This window comes from Lonchura striata, chromosome 6, assembly GCF_050655825.1.
Source record: "Lonchura striata isolate lonStrDom1 chromosome 6, ASM5065582v1, whole genome shotgun sequence".
Classification (NCBI taxonomy): domain Eukaryota; kingdom Metazoa; phylum Chordata; class Aves; order Passeriformes; family Estrildidae; genus Lonchura; species Lonchura striata.
Genome location: NC_140708.1, coordinates 22,569,834 through 22,590,677, shown reverse-complemented (window position 1 = coordinate 22,590,677; position 20,844 = coordinate 22,569,834). Strand labels below are relative to the sequence as shown.

Genomic DNA, 20,844 nt, shown 5'->3' with positions numbered 1-20,844 from the left:
ACGCTGCTTGGAGCTGGCTTTCTGGGCTCATGTTTTGCTTAGAGTATTCTCTTTTCTTGGCCTCCAAGTACAGAGTCTGTGAGACATTCAAAGTTCAGGACCTACTTTTAGGGGTTGGACTGAGGATTTTCTACCTCAATAGCTTTTTTTTTTCCCCAGGCAGCAGTCTGCAAATGATATTCAAATGGATCCATGGGAAGCAGAATTACTCTGCTTCCAGGACAGACACAAACCTTTCATAAGGATGGATTCAGTAATCAGGCTAGGGCAATCTCTTTATTTCATAAAAAGAGGATGACAATGCTCTGGGTTTTTTTCTTTCTCAATTTTTCCTTTTTTAAGGCAGAAATATTTCTAGGTGGGCCTTTGCCATGACATGATCTACCCCAGGTAGATAGTTACACCTGGATCAAATAATAAATAATAATCCATCCTTAACAGCTCTTAGTCTAATGAGTCAATGTACCTTAGATGAAAGGTTCAATGAAAAAGTAAGGGAACACTGGAAGAGGTAATGGAAGCTAATTTTCAGTGAAACCTAGTTGCAAAGTCTGATCCTTTTAGGTCATGCCTGGATTAACTGAGTTCATAAAGAAACATTTAACCATCTTATCTGCATTGATAAATCAAATATCCTTCTTGCCAAGTCCTTGTGAAATACTAGATAACCTGTGCAATGTTTGTTTTGCTTTTGGCAGCTGTGTCATCTCAGCTGTTGAATACTAAGAGAATGCTGTGTACGGTACCACATGTGGATCACTCCGCATCTTTTGCCATAGCCCTACTGGGAGATTTACTTAAATTAATAACTTGAGAAAGAAGGAAGAGGTTCCTATCCAAATATTTTATTTTCTTTTTCTTTTTGACAATTTTTCATTGAAATATCATATACTTCACACCTTTTAATTGGGAAAATAAATCATAGTTAATGTTTTCCTCTTTCACTATTCCAAAAAAAATGAAAACGGATAGGGGACATCTTTCATTTTATGAGAGAGAATGCATTAGGCATCACCATATCCAGAGGGAGTGATATGTGTAGAAGGTGGTGGTAGGGTGGGGGGAAACAGCCACTTTCACACTTGAGTGAGACAGGGATGACATCTGAAGCAGGAGAGTCTTTGCATGGGCCCTTTGTTGGGGTCACTTCTTGGGGCTCTGTTTTTTTCATTTTCTCCTTTATCTTCTCAAGCCACTCTGCTACCTCTGCGCTTCTGTCTCTGGCAGGATTGAAAGGCAGGATAAAGGCAAACATTTTATCATTGCTGTCAGCATCAGTTACTGCTTTTTTGGTGTTTTAAATGCCTGATTCATCATCTGTTTCTCTTATAACTGTAGTTATTTTATATCATGAAATGTTAACAAAGGTTTTGTTGCTTGATGATTACTGAATTCTTCTTGAATTTTAAATTATTTGGTGAGTTTTTCTGTTACCATTTTTCTTTATGATATGCACTGTTTTCAGAGCATACAGACTACCAGCAAATTATATGCTTCCATGATTTTTTATGTTGATGATAAGTAATTTTCTAAAGTTGCAGAATGCCTCTGGTTAAGGCCCTAGCTCGAGTTTGAGCAGTTCTGTGCTCAAATCTTGTTTGCCCTGCAGGCTCCCTGTCAGCCTTTGGAAAGGCACGGTGGGCACCGTGCCCCGTGAGGACGGTGTTACAGCTGGGGACAGCTGATAATGTTGCCCTTTTGCTTCTTTGTCTCCCAGAGCACAGACCTTCTGGGTGACCTGCTGTACACCACAGTGGGTCTGCAGCTGGTCAGGAGCTCAGCTGCTCATGCAGGTAGCTGAGAGCAGCACTCAGGAAATCTGCTAAGCTCAAAAGCCCACTTTGAAACTGGCAGCCTTCACTTCTGTGCCTCTTTTTACCGTGTATAACTCCTGATTGACCTTTCCCATTTCCTGGCTCTTTTTTTTCCTGACTTGGGGGAGTGCCTGAGCAGAGTCTAGAACTAAGCACCTCACTGAGAGATGATGGGGTATAGCAGCACCATAGTGACTTATTGCTGGTGGAGTCACAGTACAGGTCCAGTGGGAAGGCTGTTATGAGCTTCATTTCCTTGCCCTTCTGCTTACTAAAAAGCAGTTTGCCATGTATTGCACATGACTGATGAACTTCATTGACTTCATCCTTTTTCAGCTGAGTTATGTTTTGGGTCTAGTGAGTTCATACATTAATATTTAACCAAGTTTTTTGATTTAGCTGGTCAAATGTAATTTCTGTGATCTGGAAACATATGATGTCCTTTGTATCTTATCTGTAGTACAACGTGTAGCATTTTACAAATATGGGTGTTCCACAAATTGTTGAATACTGAAGATATCACTGAACCTTAATACTTGCAGACCATGACAGATTTCTTTGTCAAATTGCTGCCAGAAATAAGGCAGAGGTTGATACTGTATTTTCTACAGGCACTAAGGAAAGTCCTATCTGAAAGCAGCAAAACCTTAGTAGCTAAGATGTTGCTATTCACAGCAGAACAGGCAAAATGATTTCCACAGGCTACTCTGCCAACTTCCTCTCCTGGTTTTGGATGGGTAGAGTTGGTTTTCTCCATAGTAGCTGGTAAGGGGGCATGTTTTGCATTTGTGCTGGAAACAGTGTTAATAATTCAGGAATGTTTTAGTGATTTTTGAGCAGTGCTTGCACAGTCTCAAGGTCTTTTCTAATTCTCTTACCACACAGCCAGCAAATACAGCACAAGAAGTTGTCAGGAAACACAGCTGGGACAGCCGATCTCAACTGTTCAAAGGGATATTTCATACCATGTGGCAACATGCTCAATGAATAAAATAGAGAGAAATAGGCTGGGGGCCACTGCTCAGCAGTGACTGGACATCAGTTGGTTGGTAGTGAAAAATTCCTTTTAGTTTGTTACTTGGCTTTCTTGAGTTTCATTTTTATAATTTCTTCATCATCATCATCATCATCATCATCACCATCATCATCATCATCATTATCTATTTCAATTATTAAAATGTTCTTAAGTCTATTCATGAGTTTTCTCACTTATACTCCTCCAGTTCTCTTTCTCTCTATCCTGCTGGGGAGAGAGAGAGACAGTAAGCATCTGTGTGGTGCTCAGTTGTCAGCTGGGGTTAAACCATCTCAGTGAAAATGTTTAGTGAAATGTCACATTTTAATGTAAGGACATAGGAACCCAAGGATGGGTGTGCTGGATCATGACAACAGTCAAGGCAGCCCAGAATTATGACCAACTCCAACACTAGCTTAAAAATTAGTTCTCAAGGAACAGAACAAATCTGAACATGCCTACCATAGAGGAATATTTTTTCAGACTGCTTCAGTCTCCAGTGATTCCTGAGCTATCAGTGGTATTTTGTGTTTGAGTACCCTCAATGGATTTTGCTCCCATGAATTGGCCTGGTTATTTTTTGGACATACACATCTTGAAAAATTGTGTTCCACAGCCCAAGGGTATGGCGTGTGAAAAGCCACTCCTTTGGCCTATTTGAAAATATAGAAAGGAAGAAATACCAAAAGTTGCTACATATATTTGTGCCCGGATGCCAGGGAATAGACACTGGCTAATAGTCTGTACCTAGCTTTCCACTGTGCAAACTCTAGATTTCTCTCTAACAGGATGAGGGAGTAACCTGGAAAAACAAAAATGATAAAATTTCCTGGTCAAGATAAAGACAGTTAAACAAAGAGACAGGAAAAAAAAAAAAAAAAAAGTGATGCAAAGACTCAGCACCAAACAGCTCATGATCACAGAGTCTCTGAACAATGGCTGCATTGGAGAGACAATTCCCCAGTTTTCATTGCCAAGCATGATGTTAGACACGAATTATCTCTTAGGTCAGTTTGGGATGGTTGTCCAAGCAGTCTCCACTCCCACTCCCTTGCTGTCCCCCAGCCTGCTACTTGGGCTGGGGACAGAGGGAGTAACCAAGAAAGCCTCAGTGGTGTGCAAGCATTGTTCAGCAGTGGCCAAAACACTGGTGTGTCCTCACCACTGTCACAAATCTAAATTGTGCCACCACACCCGCTGCTGCGAGGCAGCCAGATCCAGTATGCCTGAGCAGGCTGTGAGCACACTTGAAGGGGCTGTTCTGGGGAGAAAAAGGTGTCTGTTTTCTCACAGACCTAATCTGGAGCACAACAGAAGCAAGTTGATTAAGTGCAGCTCTGAGATTAAAGGCTACATATAAACACAGGATGGAATCCTAGGAGCTGGCCCATCCATGCCACTAGGTAGGCCCAGCAAAGCAACAGCTTCCAGAAGGCATTCTAAGGAAGGCTGGAATTTGAAACCTTGGTTACAGCAGCATCCCACCCTGTCAATTTGAGCTTGAATTTGCAGGTGAAGCCAGAGAATGGTGCCAATTTGTAACAAGACCAGAGGCCCAAGCACCTGCTTCCCTACCACACCGGGGAGAAAGCTTGGAAGAAAACAGAGTCTCTTAGGTGCTTCCTGTGCATGTGAACTATATCAGGATGGGTCTTTCAGACACAGATAAACCTTTCATACCCCAATAGCCTTTCACACTCAAATAATCGCTGTCTTTCTGTCATCAGAGGTGACCCAAGACCTTTGGCAGTTAAATCTCTTCCCAGTTAAACTCATGGATCCCTCCAAGCAGCTCTAGCTTTATTCCCAACACCATTTTGAAATCCTTTGGGGATTATGTGAGTAATTAGATAAATAATAAAAAATCCCTGTCTGGATGTGGGACGATGCTGCAAGCAAAGCTCTGCTTTTCCAGTTCATTAGGCTTCACAGCAGTTGTTCACCCTCAGGGCTGCCAATAGAGGAATGCAGGGCACTTTATCTACAAAAGCAATGGAAAAGCAAAATCAAACAGCTAGAGTTTTAACTTGATGACAATAAAACTGACTGTTTTCAGCAATACAATCATCCTTTCCAAAGCCTAGAAGGTGCCTTTCAATTTCACTCATCTGCCCACTTCTGGTTTTAAATACCCTGGTGTGCAGTATTCAGAGTAATGCCTATTGTGCTAGAATTTGCAGAATTTGTTGCCGATAAAAAAACCCCATTAGGACCAGGAGAAATGACCAGGGAATTAGAGTCATCTGCTTCAAAACAGACAGACATGTAAATCTGTATGTCTCCAGAGCCTTTTCTTGTAGTCAGGGAAAACAAACTTCTTTGGTGACTAACTCATGTCACAAAAATAAGCTCATAAGCAAAGTGAGAAGACCTGTTCTCTGGAAGTATCAGTATTTCCCCACTAACAGGTGAGACTGTCAGCTCATTTGTGCACCCATCATTTTAATATCTAAATTTAAGCTGGATATGTTTCTTTCCTCACTGTTATAGAATCTGCTAGTACTCAGCTAACTGGGCTAAAGATAAAATCTACCCATCCTTAAACCCCATTTTGACAACTCAGTAAAGAACAAAGTGTGGCATTACAGTATGTCTGGTTATTTTTGTACACATGAACACTGAAAAACTGATTGAACAAATGTGGACTCAAGTTCTAAGCCAGCAAGTTCATGCAGGAAGACAAATTGGTTTCCATTACCATCATCAGGGAGACAAAGAGGAGATTAAGATGCATATATATTCTTACGTATAGGATATGTATTCTTATATATAGGATATATATGATTGTATGCATTTTAACACATCCTTCCAGCATCACAGCATCCAAGGGGTCAGTATCATTTTGGCTATGTGTCAAGTGATGGAATGGGATGGGAAGAGTCTTGGCAGGTGGCAGAGCCTGTTTCTCTGACTGAAATGGTCCCTGACATGGTTGTTTGTGTGGGATACCCCTAATATGACATTAATTGTCTGAAAATCTGGATGAGCCCCCCTCCTTAGTGTGTAAAGAGAAACAGGCCCTGCAAGAGGACACTGACACCAATTTAGTGCTCATCCATTGTCAGTAGGTGCTTTACAGAGACCCAGGTGTCTGAAGCAAAGAGCAGGAGAGTGGACAGTGTGACCAGAGCCTATGGGGTGACAGGCGAGGGCTCTTCCGTGGGGCAAGACCTACCCAGAGAGCATTGAGGATTTCTCTCCCCTGCTAGGGGTCTGGGGCTGTAACACATAAAGCTTCTCAAAAACAGAGGGAAAGGTGGGAGGGGGAGGAGGGAGAACAAAAAAGAGAAAGCTGGTCCAAAGAGAACTGTCCAGATTTTGCTACAGAGAACTCATACTGAGCTTAGCAAACCTGATAGAGTGTGGTGCTAATAATGTCAAGGTTGTGTGTTTGATCCCTGTAGGGGCCATTGACTTTAGAGTTGGGCTAGATGATCCTTGTTGGTCCCTTCCAACTCAGAATATTCTGTAAGTGTTTGACACGCTTCATTTTTCTTGCCAGCTTTATCCACTGCATTGTCTTTGAGCACCAGTTTCATAGATCACAGATAAACAATCTTCTTCTGCAGATTCTCATTCAGGATTATTTTAAGAGTAATGTCATGTCTCTTTCTTATTACACAGAGATTTCCTAAGGTAATGAAAGCTATTTATTTTTTTAATTCATCTAATACTTCCATTCCCCTTCTTAAGCTACAGTTCTTACTGTCTTCTGTTCTCTACACATGTTCTCATCCCTTGTTTACTTGTTTCCCTACCAGGGCTTTGCCAGGTCTTAATTACCCTTGCTTTAGGACTATAACATGACTCACAAAGTCAGCTTTAGTAACATTCATTCTTATCACTAGCAGATTAATAAGTAAACTCATATCTCAACGGGAATGGCAAGACACTATTGGCTAATTTCAACCACGTGCTTTGGCACCACAGCATATAAATAAGCATGGATTTACAGGTCCAACACCAGGCTTTTCTGACACTTGACTTCTCTTCCTCAGCCCACCATGGAGGCCCTGGGAGTGACCACTATTTTCTTGCTGGTATGCATCTCATGCCTTCTCTTTGCCACATGGAGAAGCAGATCTCAAAAAGGGAAGGAGCCTCCTGGTCCCACTCCATTCCCCATTGTTGGAAACCTGCTCCAGATAAACCCATGGAATTTGCCTGAAAGCATGAAAGAGGTAAGGGACTGTGTTATTCTTTCTTATGTTGTCTTCATGGCATAAAAAACAAAGACCAGTCCTGCCGTTCTCAGCTAAATTCACAAGCTTAATTTGCACTGACAAAATGTTGAAGAGAAACAAATGGTTTCCCAGATATACATGCTTATTAAGCCTATATATAATCACAATAATCTATTGTATTTCTAAGTCTATATATTACAGGTATATATATATAAATATATATATGTCCATATATTATAAGTCAGTCTATATATTTGCAATGATCATAGAGAAATCAGTTATGTGCTGACGTCACAATTTGTACCACAGTACTCCAATTTGCAGTGGATTAGCAATCAAAGCATTGATGCTGTTGCAGTATAATCCTCCTGTGCTCAGTTCTTTACCATGTTGGCAATACAGCCTGCCCCTTTTTGGGGGAGGATCTCCTGGGAGTGCAGACATTGAAGTAAAAACGTTTGGAGGTGAATTGTGCTATCCATTCCCTCCCCTGGGAGGATGTCACCCATCTAGAAAAATACCACTTTGAGAGACAGTGGTCAAAAACCCTTTAGGCATTTGCTTCCATATTGTGTATATAGCTGATTTTAGAGCTCATGTAAATTGTTAGCCACTATGCCCTGCACAAAGGTATTCTGAAATATTTTGCCAGCCCTGTGAAGGGCTATGTTCTTTTCTCAGATTTGGACTGGATACTCGCCATTTCCATTCATATTCCCTATTTCTTGTATGATTCCCTCTTCCCTTGTCTGTAACTCATAACTGGGAGATTTCTCCACTGTTGTTAATCGATGTTATGTCTCAACAGTGTTGGACAATGACACATCACCTCTCAGACTTTGTTTGGCCTACAAGCGTTGCGTGATTATCACTGATGTTGTCATGTTGCTCTTTGTGCTCACCTTTCCTACAGCTCAGTGAGAAGTACGGTCCTGTCTTCACAGTACATTTGGGCCCACAAAAGGTTGTGGTGCTGTATGGCTATGATGTTGTAAAAGAAGCTCTGATTGATCAAGGAGATGACTTCAGTGGAAGAGGCATTCTACCACTGATTAAAAAACTCTTCCAAGGCACAGGTATGTTCTTGGTAATGACAGCATGCAAAACAGATGCTTTCAGAGCTTCAGAAACACAGCTGAGAGGGCACTGCAAAGGGGCATGAAGATTTCATTTGCTACTTTTATGCAGACAAATTAGCAATTAAAGGAAAAAAACCCAGCTCATTACTTGAACCCTTGAGTGAACTGGTCCTCTGGAGAGCTGTTTAAGGTCTCAGGATGGCTTCACTGAGTGACTTTTTATTTCCAGTGTGCTGCAAGCTCTGACTAAAATTTTGCACATTAAATGTACCTCTAAGGTCTCTTCTCCCATTTCTGAAAATATTCTGAATATAGACACAGCTAAGGAACCAGTGAAAGGAAAGTCCAGAGCACAACAAAGATAAAATAATACAGGCTGACCCAGTAAGGGCCACAGTCCAGATTAGGTAATGAGATTATGCACCAGGTCGGTCCCTGGTATGGCGTTTACAGTACATATTCCATGGTGTTATATATACAGTGCAGTATCATTGGTATTGTCAATAATGATATGCTCTATGCAGGTGCACAGCAGAAAATTTGAATGGTTATGTCAGTGTAAAGGCCTTGCGTCCAAGACCAATTCAGTGTTATTTCTTGCTTGCTTTGTAACACTGTTTTTCTTATCCTGGGAGTAAAGTCAGTTTTATTCAAGTGCTGTGACGCATGGAACAAATTTGCCACCTTCAGAATTGTAGAGAAGTTATGGTTTTGGACAGATAGAAATTGCAGTGTAACTCCGCAGAGAGGTGCCTTTGCATGCTGAGTACTTAATGTGTACCTTCCAAAAAAACCCTGTTTCATCATGAAGGTCTATTTTTCCTCCCTGTATCAGGCATTGTGACCAGCAATGGGGAGACCTGGAAGCAGCTGAGACGATTTGCACTCACCACCCTGCGGGATTTCGGGATGGGGAAAAAGGGCATTGAGGAGCGAATCCAGGAGGAAGCTCATTTTCTGGTGGAGAGGCTCAGGAACACACATGGTATGATAAGGACTTTGTGCCTGTTGAGACACTGCATATCTGCAATGAGACAATGAGGGGTGTAGGGCTGCTTCACAAAATCTATGACCCAAGGAGTGGGTGTATGGCTGCTGTTTCTGCTCCCTGCTTCTGGGGGCAAAGTTATCAGTAGGTCAATCAAAGGCACTGTGGCAGTATGGAGGATAAGAGTAGGAGAAAGAGACTTGGCAAGCGCCTTTTAACATATTCTGCTTGAGGAACAGGACAGGAAGGGGCAAAAGGAATGGTGTTGCTACAGAGCCAAGGGTTTCATGGAATTCAGCCACGGAGACAGTGCTGGTTGCTGTCAGGTAACCAAGTATGCTCTTCTTCACCTTGTCTCCTGCAACTCTGTGTTGCAGGAGATTTGAAGAAGTAGGTGACCAGAAAACTCTTTTGCAGATATTTGGGGATGGGTCCATCTGAACACTAGGCAATACATCCCAGTACTGGTGGGGCTGTCCAATGGGAACAGGTATATAAGCTGCTTTTGAGGGCAGGGTATAAGATTACCCACTTGGTTTCAATCTGTAAAAGTGTTTTCTAGAAATATATAAGTCAGTATTACTTCTAAATGTGTCCTCTGAGGGTGGTAGAGTACCAGTCACCCTTTCCATTGCCAGCCCTCAATATGTGCCTATTCTGCAAGGGGAGAAAAGCAGATTGATCTAAAAGAATGATTAAGCATCACTGGTTTCCATGAGCCACTAGAAAATACAATCTGGCTTCTCAGATTGACATTAATTTTATAAATCAGAGAAAAGAGACACCTGCATTGCTTTTATCTTTTGACTACCACAGTAATATTTCTTATGCCCTTATGCAAGCCTCTAACTCTGGCTCACCTTGTTGCAGCATCTTTTACTGTGCATTAAAAGGTTTTACAAGATATATACAACCAAAAAGTATAAATACAGTATAAATTATTTACCCTTAATGCAATTAATTAATAGGTATGACTAGTGTCTTCTACATTCAGCATTAATGTACTCACTACCTCTGAAACTGGTGCTATTGCTTCTTGGAATAGTCTACTACCAAGTTGACATTTTCACACTCTGTGGTTTTCTTTCAGGATTTTTTTATCTTTTCATGTTATTGTTTCTCATCTTGAAACCTTGAGATGCATCCTATCACTGTCTATAATTAGTTTTCCTTTCTTTCTTGGGTCTAATCTTGCTTTTTGCTTACACCATAAATCTCTGCACAGGAGTCATGTAGCTGTGCTATCAAAGCTAGACTTAGATCACAACCATTTGAACCCCAAGGACAGGATTATATAACTGAGGTTGCACTAATAAAGTTGATAAGGAGAGTGCAATAACCTAAAGACATGGTTCAGGCAAAGTCTCCACGGTTTCATTGGGATTTTGTGGGAATGTTTAGGCTCTTTGTAATACAGTCTGTAAGACAGACAGGCATGTGCTAGCTGAAGAGCAATTAAGGCACTCAGACCAGGGGTCTATTGAGAACAAGACAGAAGAGATACTTAAACCACTGTAAGAGTGAAATTAGTTCACTTCAAGAATAAGTTGGTAAGCCCTTCACCATCCTTTCAAAGGAGTGCAAAATTCTGGATCTCCAGAGAATGTGAGATTACCTTGTAGTGTCATAGGAAGGGCTGATCCACTAGATACTGAAAGTAAGATACCTTTTTTTGGTGTTTGTTGCAGAGCAACCCCTCAACCCTGGCAGTTTCCTAATCCATGCTGTTTCTAACATCATCTGCTCCATCGTCTTTGGGGATCGGTTTGACTATGAGGACAAGAGTTTTCTGACTTTAATTGATTGGCTAGAGGAAAACAACAAGCTCCAGTCCTCTATACAAACACAGGTGTGTCTGGTTTTACTTAATACATTTTTTAGTTATTATAATATTCAAATAACTGAATGTAGTGAAACCATAAATGAGCATAAAATCCTGAGTAAGAAAGACCTACTGCTCCAAAACAGTTTAACTGCCCCATTTTCATAGTTACAATCAGAACATTTTAGTTTATCCACATTAATCAGAATGTGCTTTTTCATCCCTTTATTTTTACAGCTATATAATTTCTTCCCAAATGTCATGGATTATTTGCCTGGACCTCATCAACAACTGATAAAAAATATTGAAAAAGTTGATAAATTTACAACAGATATCGTAATGGAACACCAGAAAACACTGGATCCCACTTGTCCTCGAGATTTTATTGATGCTTTTCTTAATAAAATGGAACAGGTACTGTAAATGTAGAGATTTATTGGATTATCTAGAAATTACTACTTGAATCAGATCTTTTCTTTTTACTTGTGATGAGGGTTTTTGCGAACACAGAGGGGAACATGCTCTTTATGACACATTGACTTAATTTTATCATCTCTATTTTCTTATCAAGGATTTTTAAACACAGAATAAACAGCATGAGCCAAATTGATGAAAACTGAAGACCAATCTGGTTATTATATTCAATGCTCATTCCATATAATAATATTATTAGTAAACCTACCACAAATGCTGGTGTTCTGAAAGGGATTGCGGTATTTTTGAAAGAACATTAGATGTGTTCATAAACCTACATTATGGGTACAGGATTTTTCTTTTTAAGCAAATTTCTTGGGTTTGTCATTCAAAACCTTCTGCCAAATCTTCCTGCAGGAGAAAGGGAATGATGACTCAAAATTCACCATTGAGACCTTGAGCAGAACAACACTTGACTTGTTCCTCGCAGGAACAGGGACCACAAGCGTCACACTGAGATTTGCAGTTCTGATTCTCCATAAATACCCAGAGATAGTAGGTAATGGAAATAAATAGTTTAAAACTTTTTAATAGGTTGTGGGATCAGTATGGACAATTCCTGTCACTACCACGTGTGGCAATAGTCCCCTGACTAAGGAAGTATGCTTTTGCAGTGTGGAAATGTGCAAGTCTTGGACATCTTCACAAGAAGCCGTGTATAAGTATAATAATATATTTCTGGTGTGCTGAAAGCATATTTTGCTGTAAATACGGAGAGAGGTTCAGGCAAACAAATGTTGTTCATCCAACATTTACTGATTTCTCAACAGAGAAAATGCAAAAGGAGATTGATTCTGTGATCGGCCGAGACCGAAGCCCTCGCATGTCGGATCGAAGCCAGATGCCCTTTACAGATGCTGTGATCCATGAAATCCAGAGATACATTGATTTCCTTCCTACTAATGTCCCACATGCTGTAATCAGAGACATCAAGTTCAGAGACTATTTTATCCCCAAGGTTTGTTACACTGTCTGAGAAAGGTCATAATCTCTTGAAAACAATGATGAGTTTTGTTCTCTGTATTTTATTTATTTTCAAAAGCATTGAAATGTGATACTGAATTGAATTTTTTTTTTTTTAAGGGGATTTTGGAAGTTAATGAGTTCAATCCCTTGTATTAGAAAAAAAAAGAAGAAAATACTTTTGCATCCTCTGTATGAAGAGGGAGATATTTCTGGGCTTTTTTTCACAATAGTGTAAATTGTAATTTATTTGGAAGCAATATTAAACACTCTTTACTGAACAGACTCTACTAAAATTCACAAAAAAAATCTTTGCCATACCAATGCACATATTTTCATGCATTGTGTTCATTTAAAACTGGTTAAACTTTGACTACCCTTCTGTTTAGCTCTGGGAACTTCTTAGTGCCTCCATGCTTTAACGTATCTCCGTTGTACCTTTCTTTTTTGTTAACTCAGGACACTCTGATATTCCCTATGCTGAGTTCTGTCCTACATGATAGCAAGGAATTTCCAAATCCAGAAAAATTTGACCCAGGACATTTCTTGAATGCAAATGGTACCTTTAAAAAGAGTGACTACTTCATGCCATTTTCTACAGGTAAGCTCTCTTGCTGTTTCAGATCCTAGACCATCTTCTCTTGAAATCTCTCTGGAGATTTCATGTCTCCATCACCATTGTCTGTACAACGATGTCAGGTGACATCTGCTAGAGTCACTTCTGGGAAGCTCTAACTCCTGCAATACACTTCCAGCTGACTTCCTTTTTTAGCAAACACAAGAACTCCTCCAATGCTTTCTACAAGATGTGTATGAAGTGGGAATCAGCCATACAACTTGTCTCTCAAACCATCAAACATCAGCAGAACTTGAGCAATCGGAGCCTTCAAATTGCCTTCACACACTGAGCACTCTGGTTGTTCTAGATCTGTAGTTCCTAGTTTCATTCATGCTTCCCCAAAATACTGCAGTGCTGCCTGTGCAATCTGAGATGTCTGGATTTTCAAATCAGTTATCAGCAAAATACTCCACTGTGACCTCTTTTTTTTTCTTTTTTGGTTGTAGGAAAACGCATCTGTGCAGGAGAAGGTCTGGCCCGGATGGAGATATTCATATTTTTAACATCCATCCTGCAGAACTTTACTTTGAAGCCAGTTGTGGATCACAAAGACATTGACATTAGCCCAGTAATCACCAGTCTGGCAAATATGCCCCGACACTATGAGGTTTCTTTTGTTCCACGTTAGCCAAGACAGTTTCCAGCTCCCAAACTCATGAGTGCTCTGGCTGAATGACGTTCCCCAGTCTGTTGAGAATGAAACTCAGACCATTTGGTAGATAATTTATGGAGAGAAGAGTGCTTAGAAAATTGTATGGTGCTTTTAGAATCACCACAGCCAGCTCTTAACAGAATGTACAATCACACAGGGAAGGACACAGTACCCTGTGCAAAATTACAGATTCTTCTCTGCATCTACCTCACCCAGCTGTGGTTCCTGTCTGGCTCCTGACATGCCAGGCCATCTGCACTAGTTCTCTGAGAGCCCTGCTGCTGCAGTCCTTACCACCTGAGGGGTTCCAGCAGGAATAACTGCTTGTACTCCAGGGTTTTTACAAACTCTGCTTCAAGTACCTCTCCCTGTACTTTCCGTTTTTTTTTTTTTTGTATTTGTAAAGCCAAACATAAAACAAGGGTTTTTTTGGTGGAAGATAATGATCATCTATTGTATTTGTGACCCAATACTTACCGTCTACTGTGGTAGGGATAGAGTTTATCAATGACTGGGCAGATGGGTTATCCTCTGTGATTACAATGAGGGTTTGTGAAATTACAATTTATACTGCAAAATAAAGAAGCTGTATACTGTTGTTTTTCTGATATTCAAGAACATCTTTTAGTGAAAAACTAGTGTCCACAAAGCTTATACTCCAAAATCTCTTTCAAGTCCTGTCAACATCTGACTGCTTCATTTCACTCATATGAAATGTACTATGGCTTGAAGAATGAGCTAGTTAATGATCTATAAACATCCATTCCCAACTTGGGATAAAGCTGCACTGACCCTATGGGACCCATTAGAACCCCAACTGTGGTTACAGAGCTGTTCACTGGGGAGAAAAAGGACAAATTAAATAATACCAGGATTGCCCCCTAGTGCCTTTTCCTAGATGTATGCCAGCTTGCATCTTCCCAGTATTATATGAAGTACAAAAAGATCACTACAGCAATGTTACAATCAGGAAAAAAATCATAAGTAGAGTTTATATGACTTGCCAAGCATATATGTACAGATCAATGGCTGGCATTTCCTGCCTTGATCACATTCCCATCAATGTATAATATATAGTGATTACAGTGAAGAAAGAGAGCTGAATCTGTATTATGTGGGAAAACACAGAACTGGAATATTACCACAATGTCATTAACTGTTTATGTGAAACAGACAGAACTTGCTTCCTTTCAAGGATTAATAAGCTAGATATACTATGCATTACTAGCGTGGCATTGCAAAGGCAAAAAGCCACAAATTCCACAGAATCACAAATTCCCTCACCAGAGAAAAAGAAAGCAATGTACTTCCTGTTTAGCTGTGCCACTACTAAAATAGCCAAAACAAATGAGTGTAGCTTTCTTATTTGTTATCTTCATGCTGAAGAGTCAAGGAGGCAGCCAATGCAGATCAGCAAAACAGCTTTAGCACCTGGAGACTCCACCATGGTATGAAGTGGGCTTTGGGATTCGAGGAGGGGTAAATCCATGATTCTGAACACTGTGGATATCATCAAAGTACTGCTCTGAAACCTGAATGACTGCAGAATAACCTGTTAAAACAGCTGGGCAGAACTATCTCGATGCTGGAAAAAAAAAAAAATCCTCCCCTGGAACTGAACTCTTCTGCTTCTTCTAAAGCAGCTGTTATTTGCTAGGCTGATTTTCATCTCCTGGTTTGCAGTTGCAGTCTAAGCCATCAAGATGAGCCATCAATACCATTTTGATGACACTTGGCCCCTGAACTCTCATCCATCAGACCTCACTTTCCTGTTTTCCTCTGGTTCCTCCTTTTAAGAACCCACAATTTTCTTACTCTATTTTCCACCAGAAAACACTGCAAAGGAGAACTCAGATTTAATCTCTTTCTGTACCTCATGTGGAATTTATCAGGGATTCTCCAGGTGAAACTTCTGAGCAGTAACCAAGTTGTGGCTTTGCTTTTGGACTGATTCTACATTTCCCCAGTACAATGCTCTTCACACTCACCTATGTCTCTTCCATGGTGCTACTCTCCAAGGACCTGCTATCCTTGACATGTGGATTCTACCAGTGACACAGAGGGCCCTTGGGCAAGGAGGGTAACACTCAGAGACACAACTGGGAACATGTTGTCAGCTCTTAGCCTAACTGGGATGCCACTGTCACACAGTCCTCCAGCCAGCCAGGAAGTCCATATCTAAAATTTCCTCTCAAAAAGAAAGTCTATTATGGGACAAGCCCGTTCTCTCATTTTTGCTTCCTGGAGTTGGAATACTCAAGAGTTTGTGAAGGAAGTCACTATTTCTTACCTTTCCTACCTGAAAACAACAGAGCACTTGGTGACAGTGCATGGCTAGAAGGATTTCCATCTTCAGAGCTCCTGGAGGTTTTCATCCTTGTAGTTTTAAAATGGCAGTGTATTTTGTATGCACAGAAAAGCAACTTCTTCAACAGGAACAGGACATGGTCCATACTGTGCCTTTCTTGCAAGATCTGTGGTTTTGCCTGCTGGCGTGGCACCTTCCTGTGTCCCCCTTCAGTCCTGCCAGACAACACCATGAGCACAGAAATGCTATTTCTATTTCAAACCCAGGACTTTCAAAGGGATGGTGAAGGCTCTCAAAAGTCATCTGCTTCTTTTTAAAGAGCACTAGGGAAAAGTATCAATCCTGACTAAACAGTGGCTGTACAGAGCCTGACAGCATGATGATCTTTATCACACTAGCACCTGACAAGACATTCTTTTAAACACTCTAAGTTTGAACCACTTCTTTCCTACATACAGTACTTGTACTGTCTTCAACTAAACTCACTCAAAAGCCAGCTTCAATTACTTAAGGTCAATAGGTACTGAAAATATATCCTTGGAGTAAGACTAATAACTGTTCAGTTCAAAGGGCTCTGTCAAATCAGCAATTTGGAACATTGTTACCCTAGTAGAGAAGAAGATTTTTGTGCTAGGTGTGCCACTTCAAAAACTACTACGATCAAAATTCACTGGTGAAGTAAAGAAAGGGTCTGCTAAGTCAACTGAGCATGTGATAAAGTAATATGTCTTGAAACTTCACCAGAGATCCAGACAGCTGAAGAATACAATTGCAGGAATACTTGATGCAGAGTTTAAAACATGTTCTCTTGTATCATCCCTAGTAGCTTGAAGGAGTTTGTCTTTATTAACAGATTCCTCTGAAAAAATAAAAAAAACAGCTTGTGTAATCTTTCCAACAGAACTTGAGATTCCAGAGAAATATATGCAGCAAGTTTATTGTAAATTTGTAATTAGTCTTCCTATTTCAAACAGATAAAAGGGGACACCAAAATGAAGTGTTTTCAATACTCCACCCATTAAGTCCAAAGGTCCAGGTATCTTCCCAACACAGAGCTCAATAAAGGAAAAATTAAAGTTTAGGTCCTGCTGCTACTAAGGGAAAATGTCTTTACAGATTATTGAAGACTTTCCCTAGACTGAGTATTTCATGTGGAAAACAGGACTAACACACAAATAGCCAATATCGACATGAGTTAAAGACAAACTTCTACTTTTCACTGCAGAACTGAGGCAACAGTACCCCTTGAGAAGAGGAAAATATTATCCAACCTTAAGCCTGAATACAGCCTACCAATAGCTGGAAAAAGTCCCAGTCTCCATGTCAGCTGTAAACCAAATCCTTGTCATAGAGAATTGCTGTTGTGCAAAACTAGAGATCAGTCCGACTCACTGCCCAGCTCCAGCTTACACAGCTTTGTAATTTCATCGTTTCTCCAGTTTTTTGTACTTGGCTTCTGCAGAAGGAAAAAATGATATTTTAGTACTGGGTAGGTAAAAGCTTTGCATCCTGTAAGCTAATTGACTGTATCATCCAGGATCCTTTTTTTCTACTGCATTTTAGGCAAATATAATTGTACAATAACTTTTTTCAGAATCTGGTATTTAAGTTAGAAAATAATGTTAATTTAAGCCAAGAGGAATTGGGTGACCAGTGGAACATTGATGTTTAACCTTGCAAGTTGAGGGATTCATAGTCTTTAAAATAAGTCAGTGCCTACCATAAAAAAGAAATCAAGCCTCACTAAGAAGCAGTAGTTAAATGCCACCTGTACTAGTCCACCAAAATATAACCCATTACACAAATCTTTTCCCAATGCTTATCACTTAACACATAATGTTTGTGCTCAAAAGCAGCATAGGCAACTCTACACTTGAGATTTGTTAAACAAAACAGTTTACTTTCTTTCTTTCTTTTTAAATTCTCTTGCAAGGCACTATGCTGCTAGGTCTTAACAGTAGAGGATGATAGTTACCAAGTTTTTTGGAATATGCATCCAATTTATAAGCTGCCTGCTCCAGAGCTGCAACCTGTTCCTCAATTAGGTTTATCTGTTCCAGATATGGCTGAAGATCAGCATCTTAAAAAAGCATAAAAATTTTATCTGTCAGTTCTCAGTAATGCACTTCCAAAAAACAGTTCATATTTGAAACACAATAATTTCTTATTACATTCTTCAGAGAACACAGTTCAAAAGGTGCCCTCTCCCACCTCAAAATTAAGTGGTGATTCTGACAGCCATGTTCCAGGAAAATATTAAATGTTTAAGAGTACTGTCTAGTCTCTAACACAAGTAACAAGAGAACATGAATTAGAAAAAGCATTATTCCTATCAGATCCAGAATCTGGGGTAAACCAGGACACAAATTCAGATGTATTTTCTCTTACAGTAGTCTGTATACAGAGTCTAAAGCTGTTAAAAAATACACAAGATTGGTATTGCATAGCAGCACATCTATATCAGTGAGTTTTATTTCCTTCAGCACTAATAGAGTGTGAACCTTCTGACTCTAAGATGCTTTATTTCCCAAACAAGTGAGCCATTCGTGACACCCCTACTTTATTTGGTGTACTTACATTTTTGGTTTAAATCCTTCAGATTCCTACTGATGTTAATAGCAATATCTTTCATTTCTAAGTACTTCAAGCTAGTCAACTTATTCATGTTTTCCAAGAGTTTGTAGTCTTCACTGGTGGCTTAAAAAAATATAAAGTTTATTTTAATTAAAGGTGATGTAGTATGAATTGTGCGCAGACTCTTCTAGAGGACAAGAGTTTTCAAACCAACAGCCAAATGAAGCACAACAGTTTAGATGGCAATACAGGTTATTAGAATATACTCTACAGAAAGATGACATTTTGTGAGTTGCAAAAATCAATTGCACTGATAAATTGACTTCTAAACTTTTTTTTTTTTTAATTTACTAAATCCTCATTATTTCTACTCTTAATTCTGTCAGTTAGACAAAACTGATAGCACAAATCCAGACTGGTAATTTTTACCATAGGTCCTTCAAGTCTGCAAATCAGGACTGCTTTCAAAATTAGAGCCTATGCAATGCATTAACTTGGTGAGTAGTTTACTTTGCTCCAGTTAATTTTGCATAGCAGTTTATTCTAAAGCATAAATGTTGGAAAACACGCATGATCCTTGCTCTCAAGAAAAAAATGAGTCCATGCTCTGTAGTGCATCCCTCCTACTCTGTCTTAACCCAGACTGCTTTTGTTAGATTGACTTTCCATGTACAAACTTCTTTGAGACAAAAAAATAATTATTTTTAAGCTGCTGATATCACACTGAATTGTTCTGAAAAATATTTGTGCTATTCGAGGACTTTGTTAAATTAATAACTAATCTCAGTCTTGTTAGCAGCCTGGCAATGTGCCAAATTTGGACTGCCAGCCTTACCAGACACAATCTAAATAGTTACAGTTTAAACAAACTATCCAACAGATTTCTTTGAAACAAAGTGAAAAGAAAGAAGAACTTGCAGGTCAGTATTGCAGTGCCTTACCTGTCAGTTCACCTGTCAAGTAAGTGGCCATTTTGCTGAACATGTCTTTGCAGAGTTCATTGATATCTGCTTCTGCTGGCTCCTTAGCTTCCTCTGCAGTTTCAATCGCAGGATCCTCTACTCAGGGTAAAGACATTACAGGGTTAAGGCAAACTATAGCAAGTCCAGAAGCACAACAGAAAGACTACATGGTCCCATTGTTCCCCCTTCAAGCCGACTTCAGCTACTTTCCATGTAAATGACCTTCTTTACACTGTTAAGGAGTAACAAACCATGGCAGCTTCTTCGAAGTAGTACCAACATTTCCAAATAATACTTTACGGAGCATTCAAGAGACAGGCACCCGGCCTGACAGCACTGACAAGTATTAGTGCCTCTCGCGCCTAGACAGCAAAGCAATCTGGGGAGAACTTCCGAGTGGCCGTGCACGGTGCTGCTGCTTATTTCTTGTCACTGACTCGGAAAAGAAGCACAGCTGCTTCATACGGGCTACAGCAGATCCCCACCTGCGGAAAGGCGCAATCGCCGCTTTTCTTCTCCAAGCCCGTTTCTAACACAGCCTGCCCTTGTTCGGCCCCTCCCGGAGCAGCCGCTATCTCCCGCCCAGCCCGGCAGGCCGCTGTTCCCCCGTCGGCAGCGGCTGCCGGCTCGCACAGCGAGGCTGCCCGGGGCTGCCCCGGCCGCGGCGCGGCAGGACCCGCCGGGCCGGCGGCGTACGGCCCAGCCGGGCCGGCACACGCCAGCCGGGCTCGCCGGGAGCTCCTGCCCGCGCCGCCGCCTCCCTGGGCCGGGCCCAGCCCCCGCACCGCGGCCCCGGCCCCAACCCCGGCCCCTTACGCTTGGCGGGCTGCGCCGCGGCGTCGGGCGGCCCCTCGGGCGCGGCCGCCATGGGCGCGCGGCCGCTCGCACGGCGCGGCGCCGCCTCCTGCGGCCCGCCCGCGCCCGGCGCAAGGAGCAGCGCCCGGAGCCCCCGCCCCTCGGCGGCCGCACGGCGGGGCCGCGCTGCGGGAGGACACGAATGTCCGGGTGGAGAACGTGCTACGAGGTTGCTTTGCCCCAGCCGCTGAAGGCCGCGAAGCAGAACCGAGAGCTCCTGCTCTGTGCTCGCTGCGGCTGCGCCGCCAGTGCGATCACTTCCCCCTTCCCACCGCGCATTGCAGGAGCGGCGGCGGGACTCGGGCACCGCACGCCGGGTCAGGGGCTGCCAGCCCGACCCTCACAGGCAAACTCTTCAGCCCTGCGTTTGAGGAGGTTTTCCTTTGCCTTAGCTGATCCGCTTACATCTGCAGGTCTTAATGCGATTTAAAAGCATCTCTTCTGCTGCTGATGAGGTGGCCGGGAGACAAGCAGCAGCACGATGATCCGTCCCGTGGTACATATTGTTGTAGTTGCCACAGCCGTAGCTACATGG

At 41.4% G+C, this 20,844-nt stretch overlaps 2 protein-coding genes across 2 annotated transcripts; one reads left to right on the top strand and one right to left on the bottom strand.

Annotated features, from left to right (window-relative positions):
• Positions 1–6,778: 6,778 nt before the first annotated feature.
• On the top strand, positions 6,779–14,218 carry LOC110475042 (cytochrome P450 2H1). Its single transcript, XM_021538892.3, has 9 exons — positions 6,779–7,010; positions 7,927–8,089; positions 8,928–9,077; positions 10,769–10,929; positions 11,140–11,316; positions 11,734–11,875; positions 12,147–12,334; positions 12,799–12,940; positions 13,405–14,218. The coding sequence occupies exons 1-9, from the start codon at positions 6,834–6,836 to the stop codon at positions 13,584–13,586; spliced, it is 1,482 nt and encodes a 493-aa protein (XP_021394567.3). The 5' UTR covers positions 6,779–6,833; the 3' UTR covers positions 13,587–14,218.
• A 2,621-nt stretch (positions 14,219–16,839) lies between these two features.
• On the bottom strand, positions 16,840–20,342 carry BLOC1S2 (biogenesis of lysosomal organelles complex 1 subunit 2). The gene is made up of 5 exons (XM_021538905.4): positions 20,271–20,342; positions 19,434–19,550; positions 18,496–18,615; positions 17,894–17,998; positions 16,840–17,374 (listed from the first exon to the last, which is right to left on the bottom strand). The coding sequence occupies exons 1-5, from the start codon at positions 20,320–20,322 to the stop codon at positions 17,343–17,345; spliced, it is 426 nt and encodes a 141-aa protein (XP_021394580.1). The 5' UTR covers positions 20,323–20,342; the 3' UTR covers positions 16,840–17,342.
• Between the last annotated feature and the right edge of the window lie 502 nt (positions 20,343–20,844).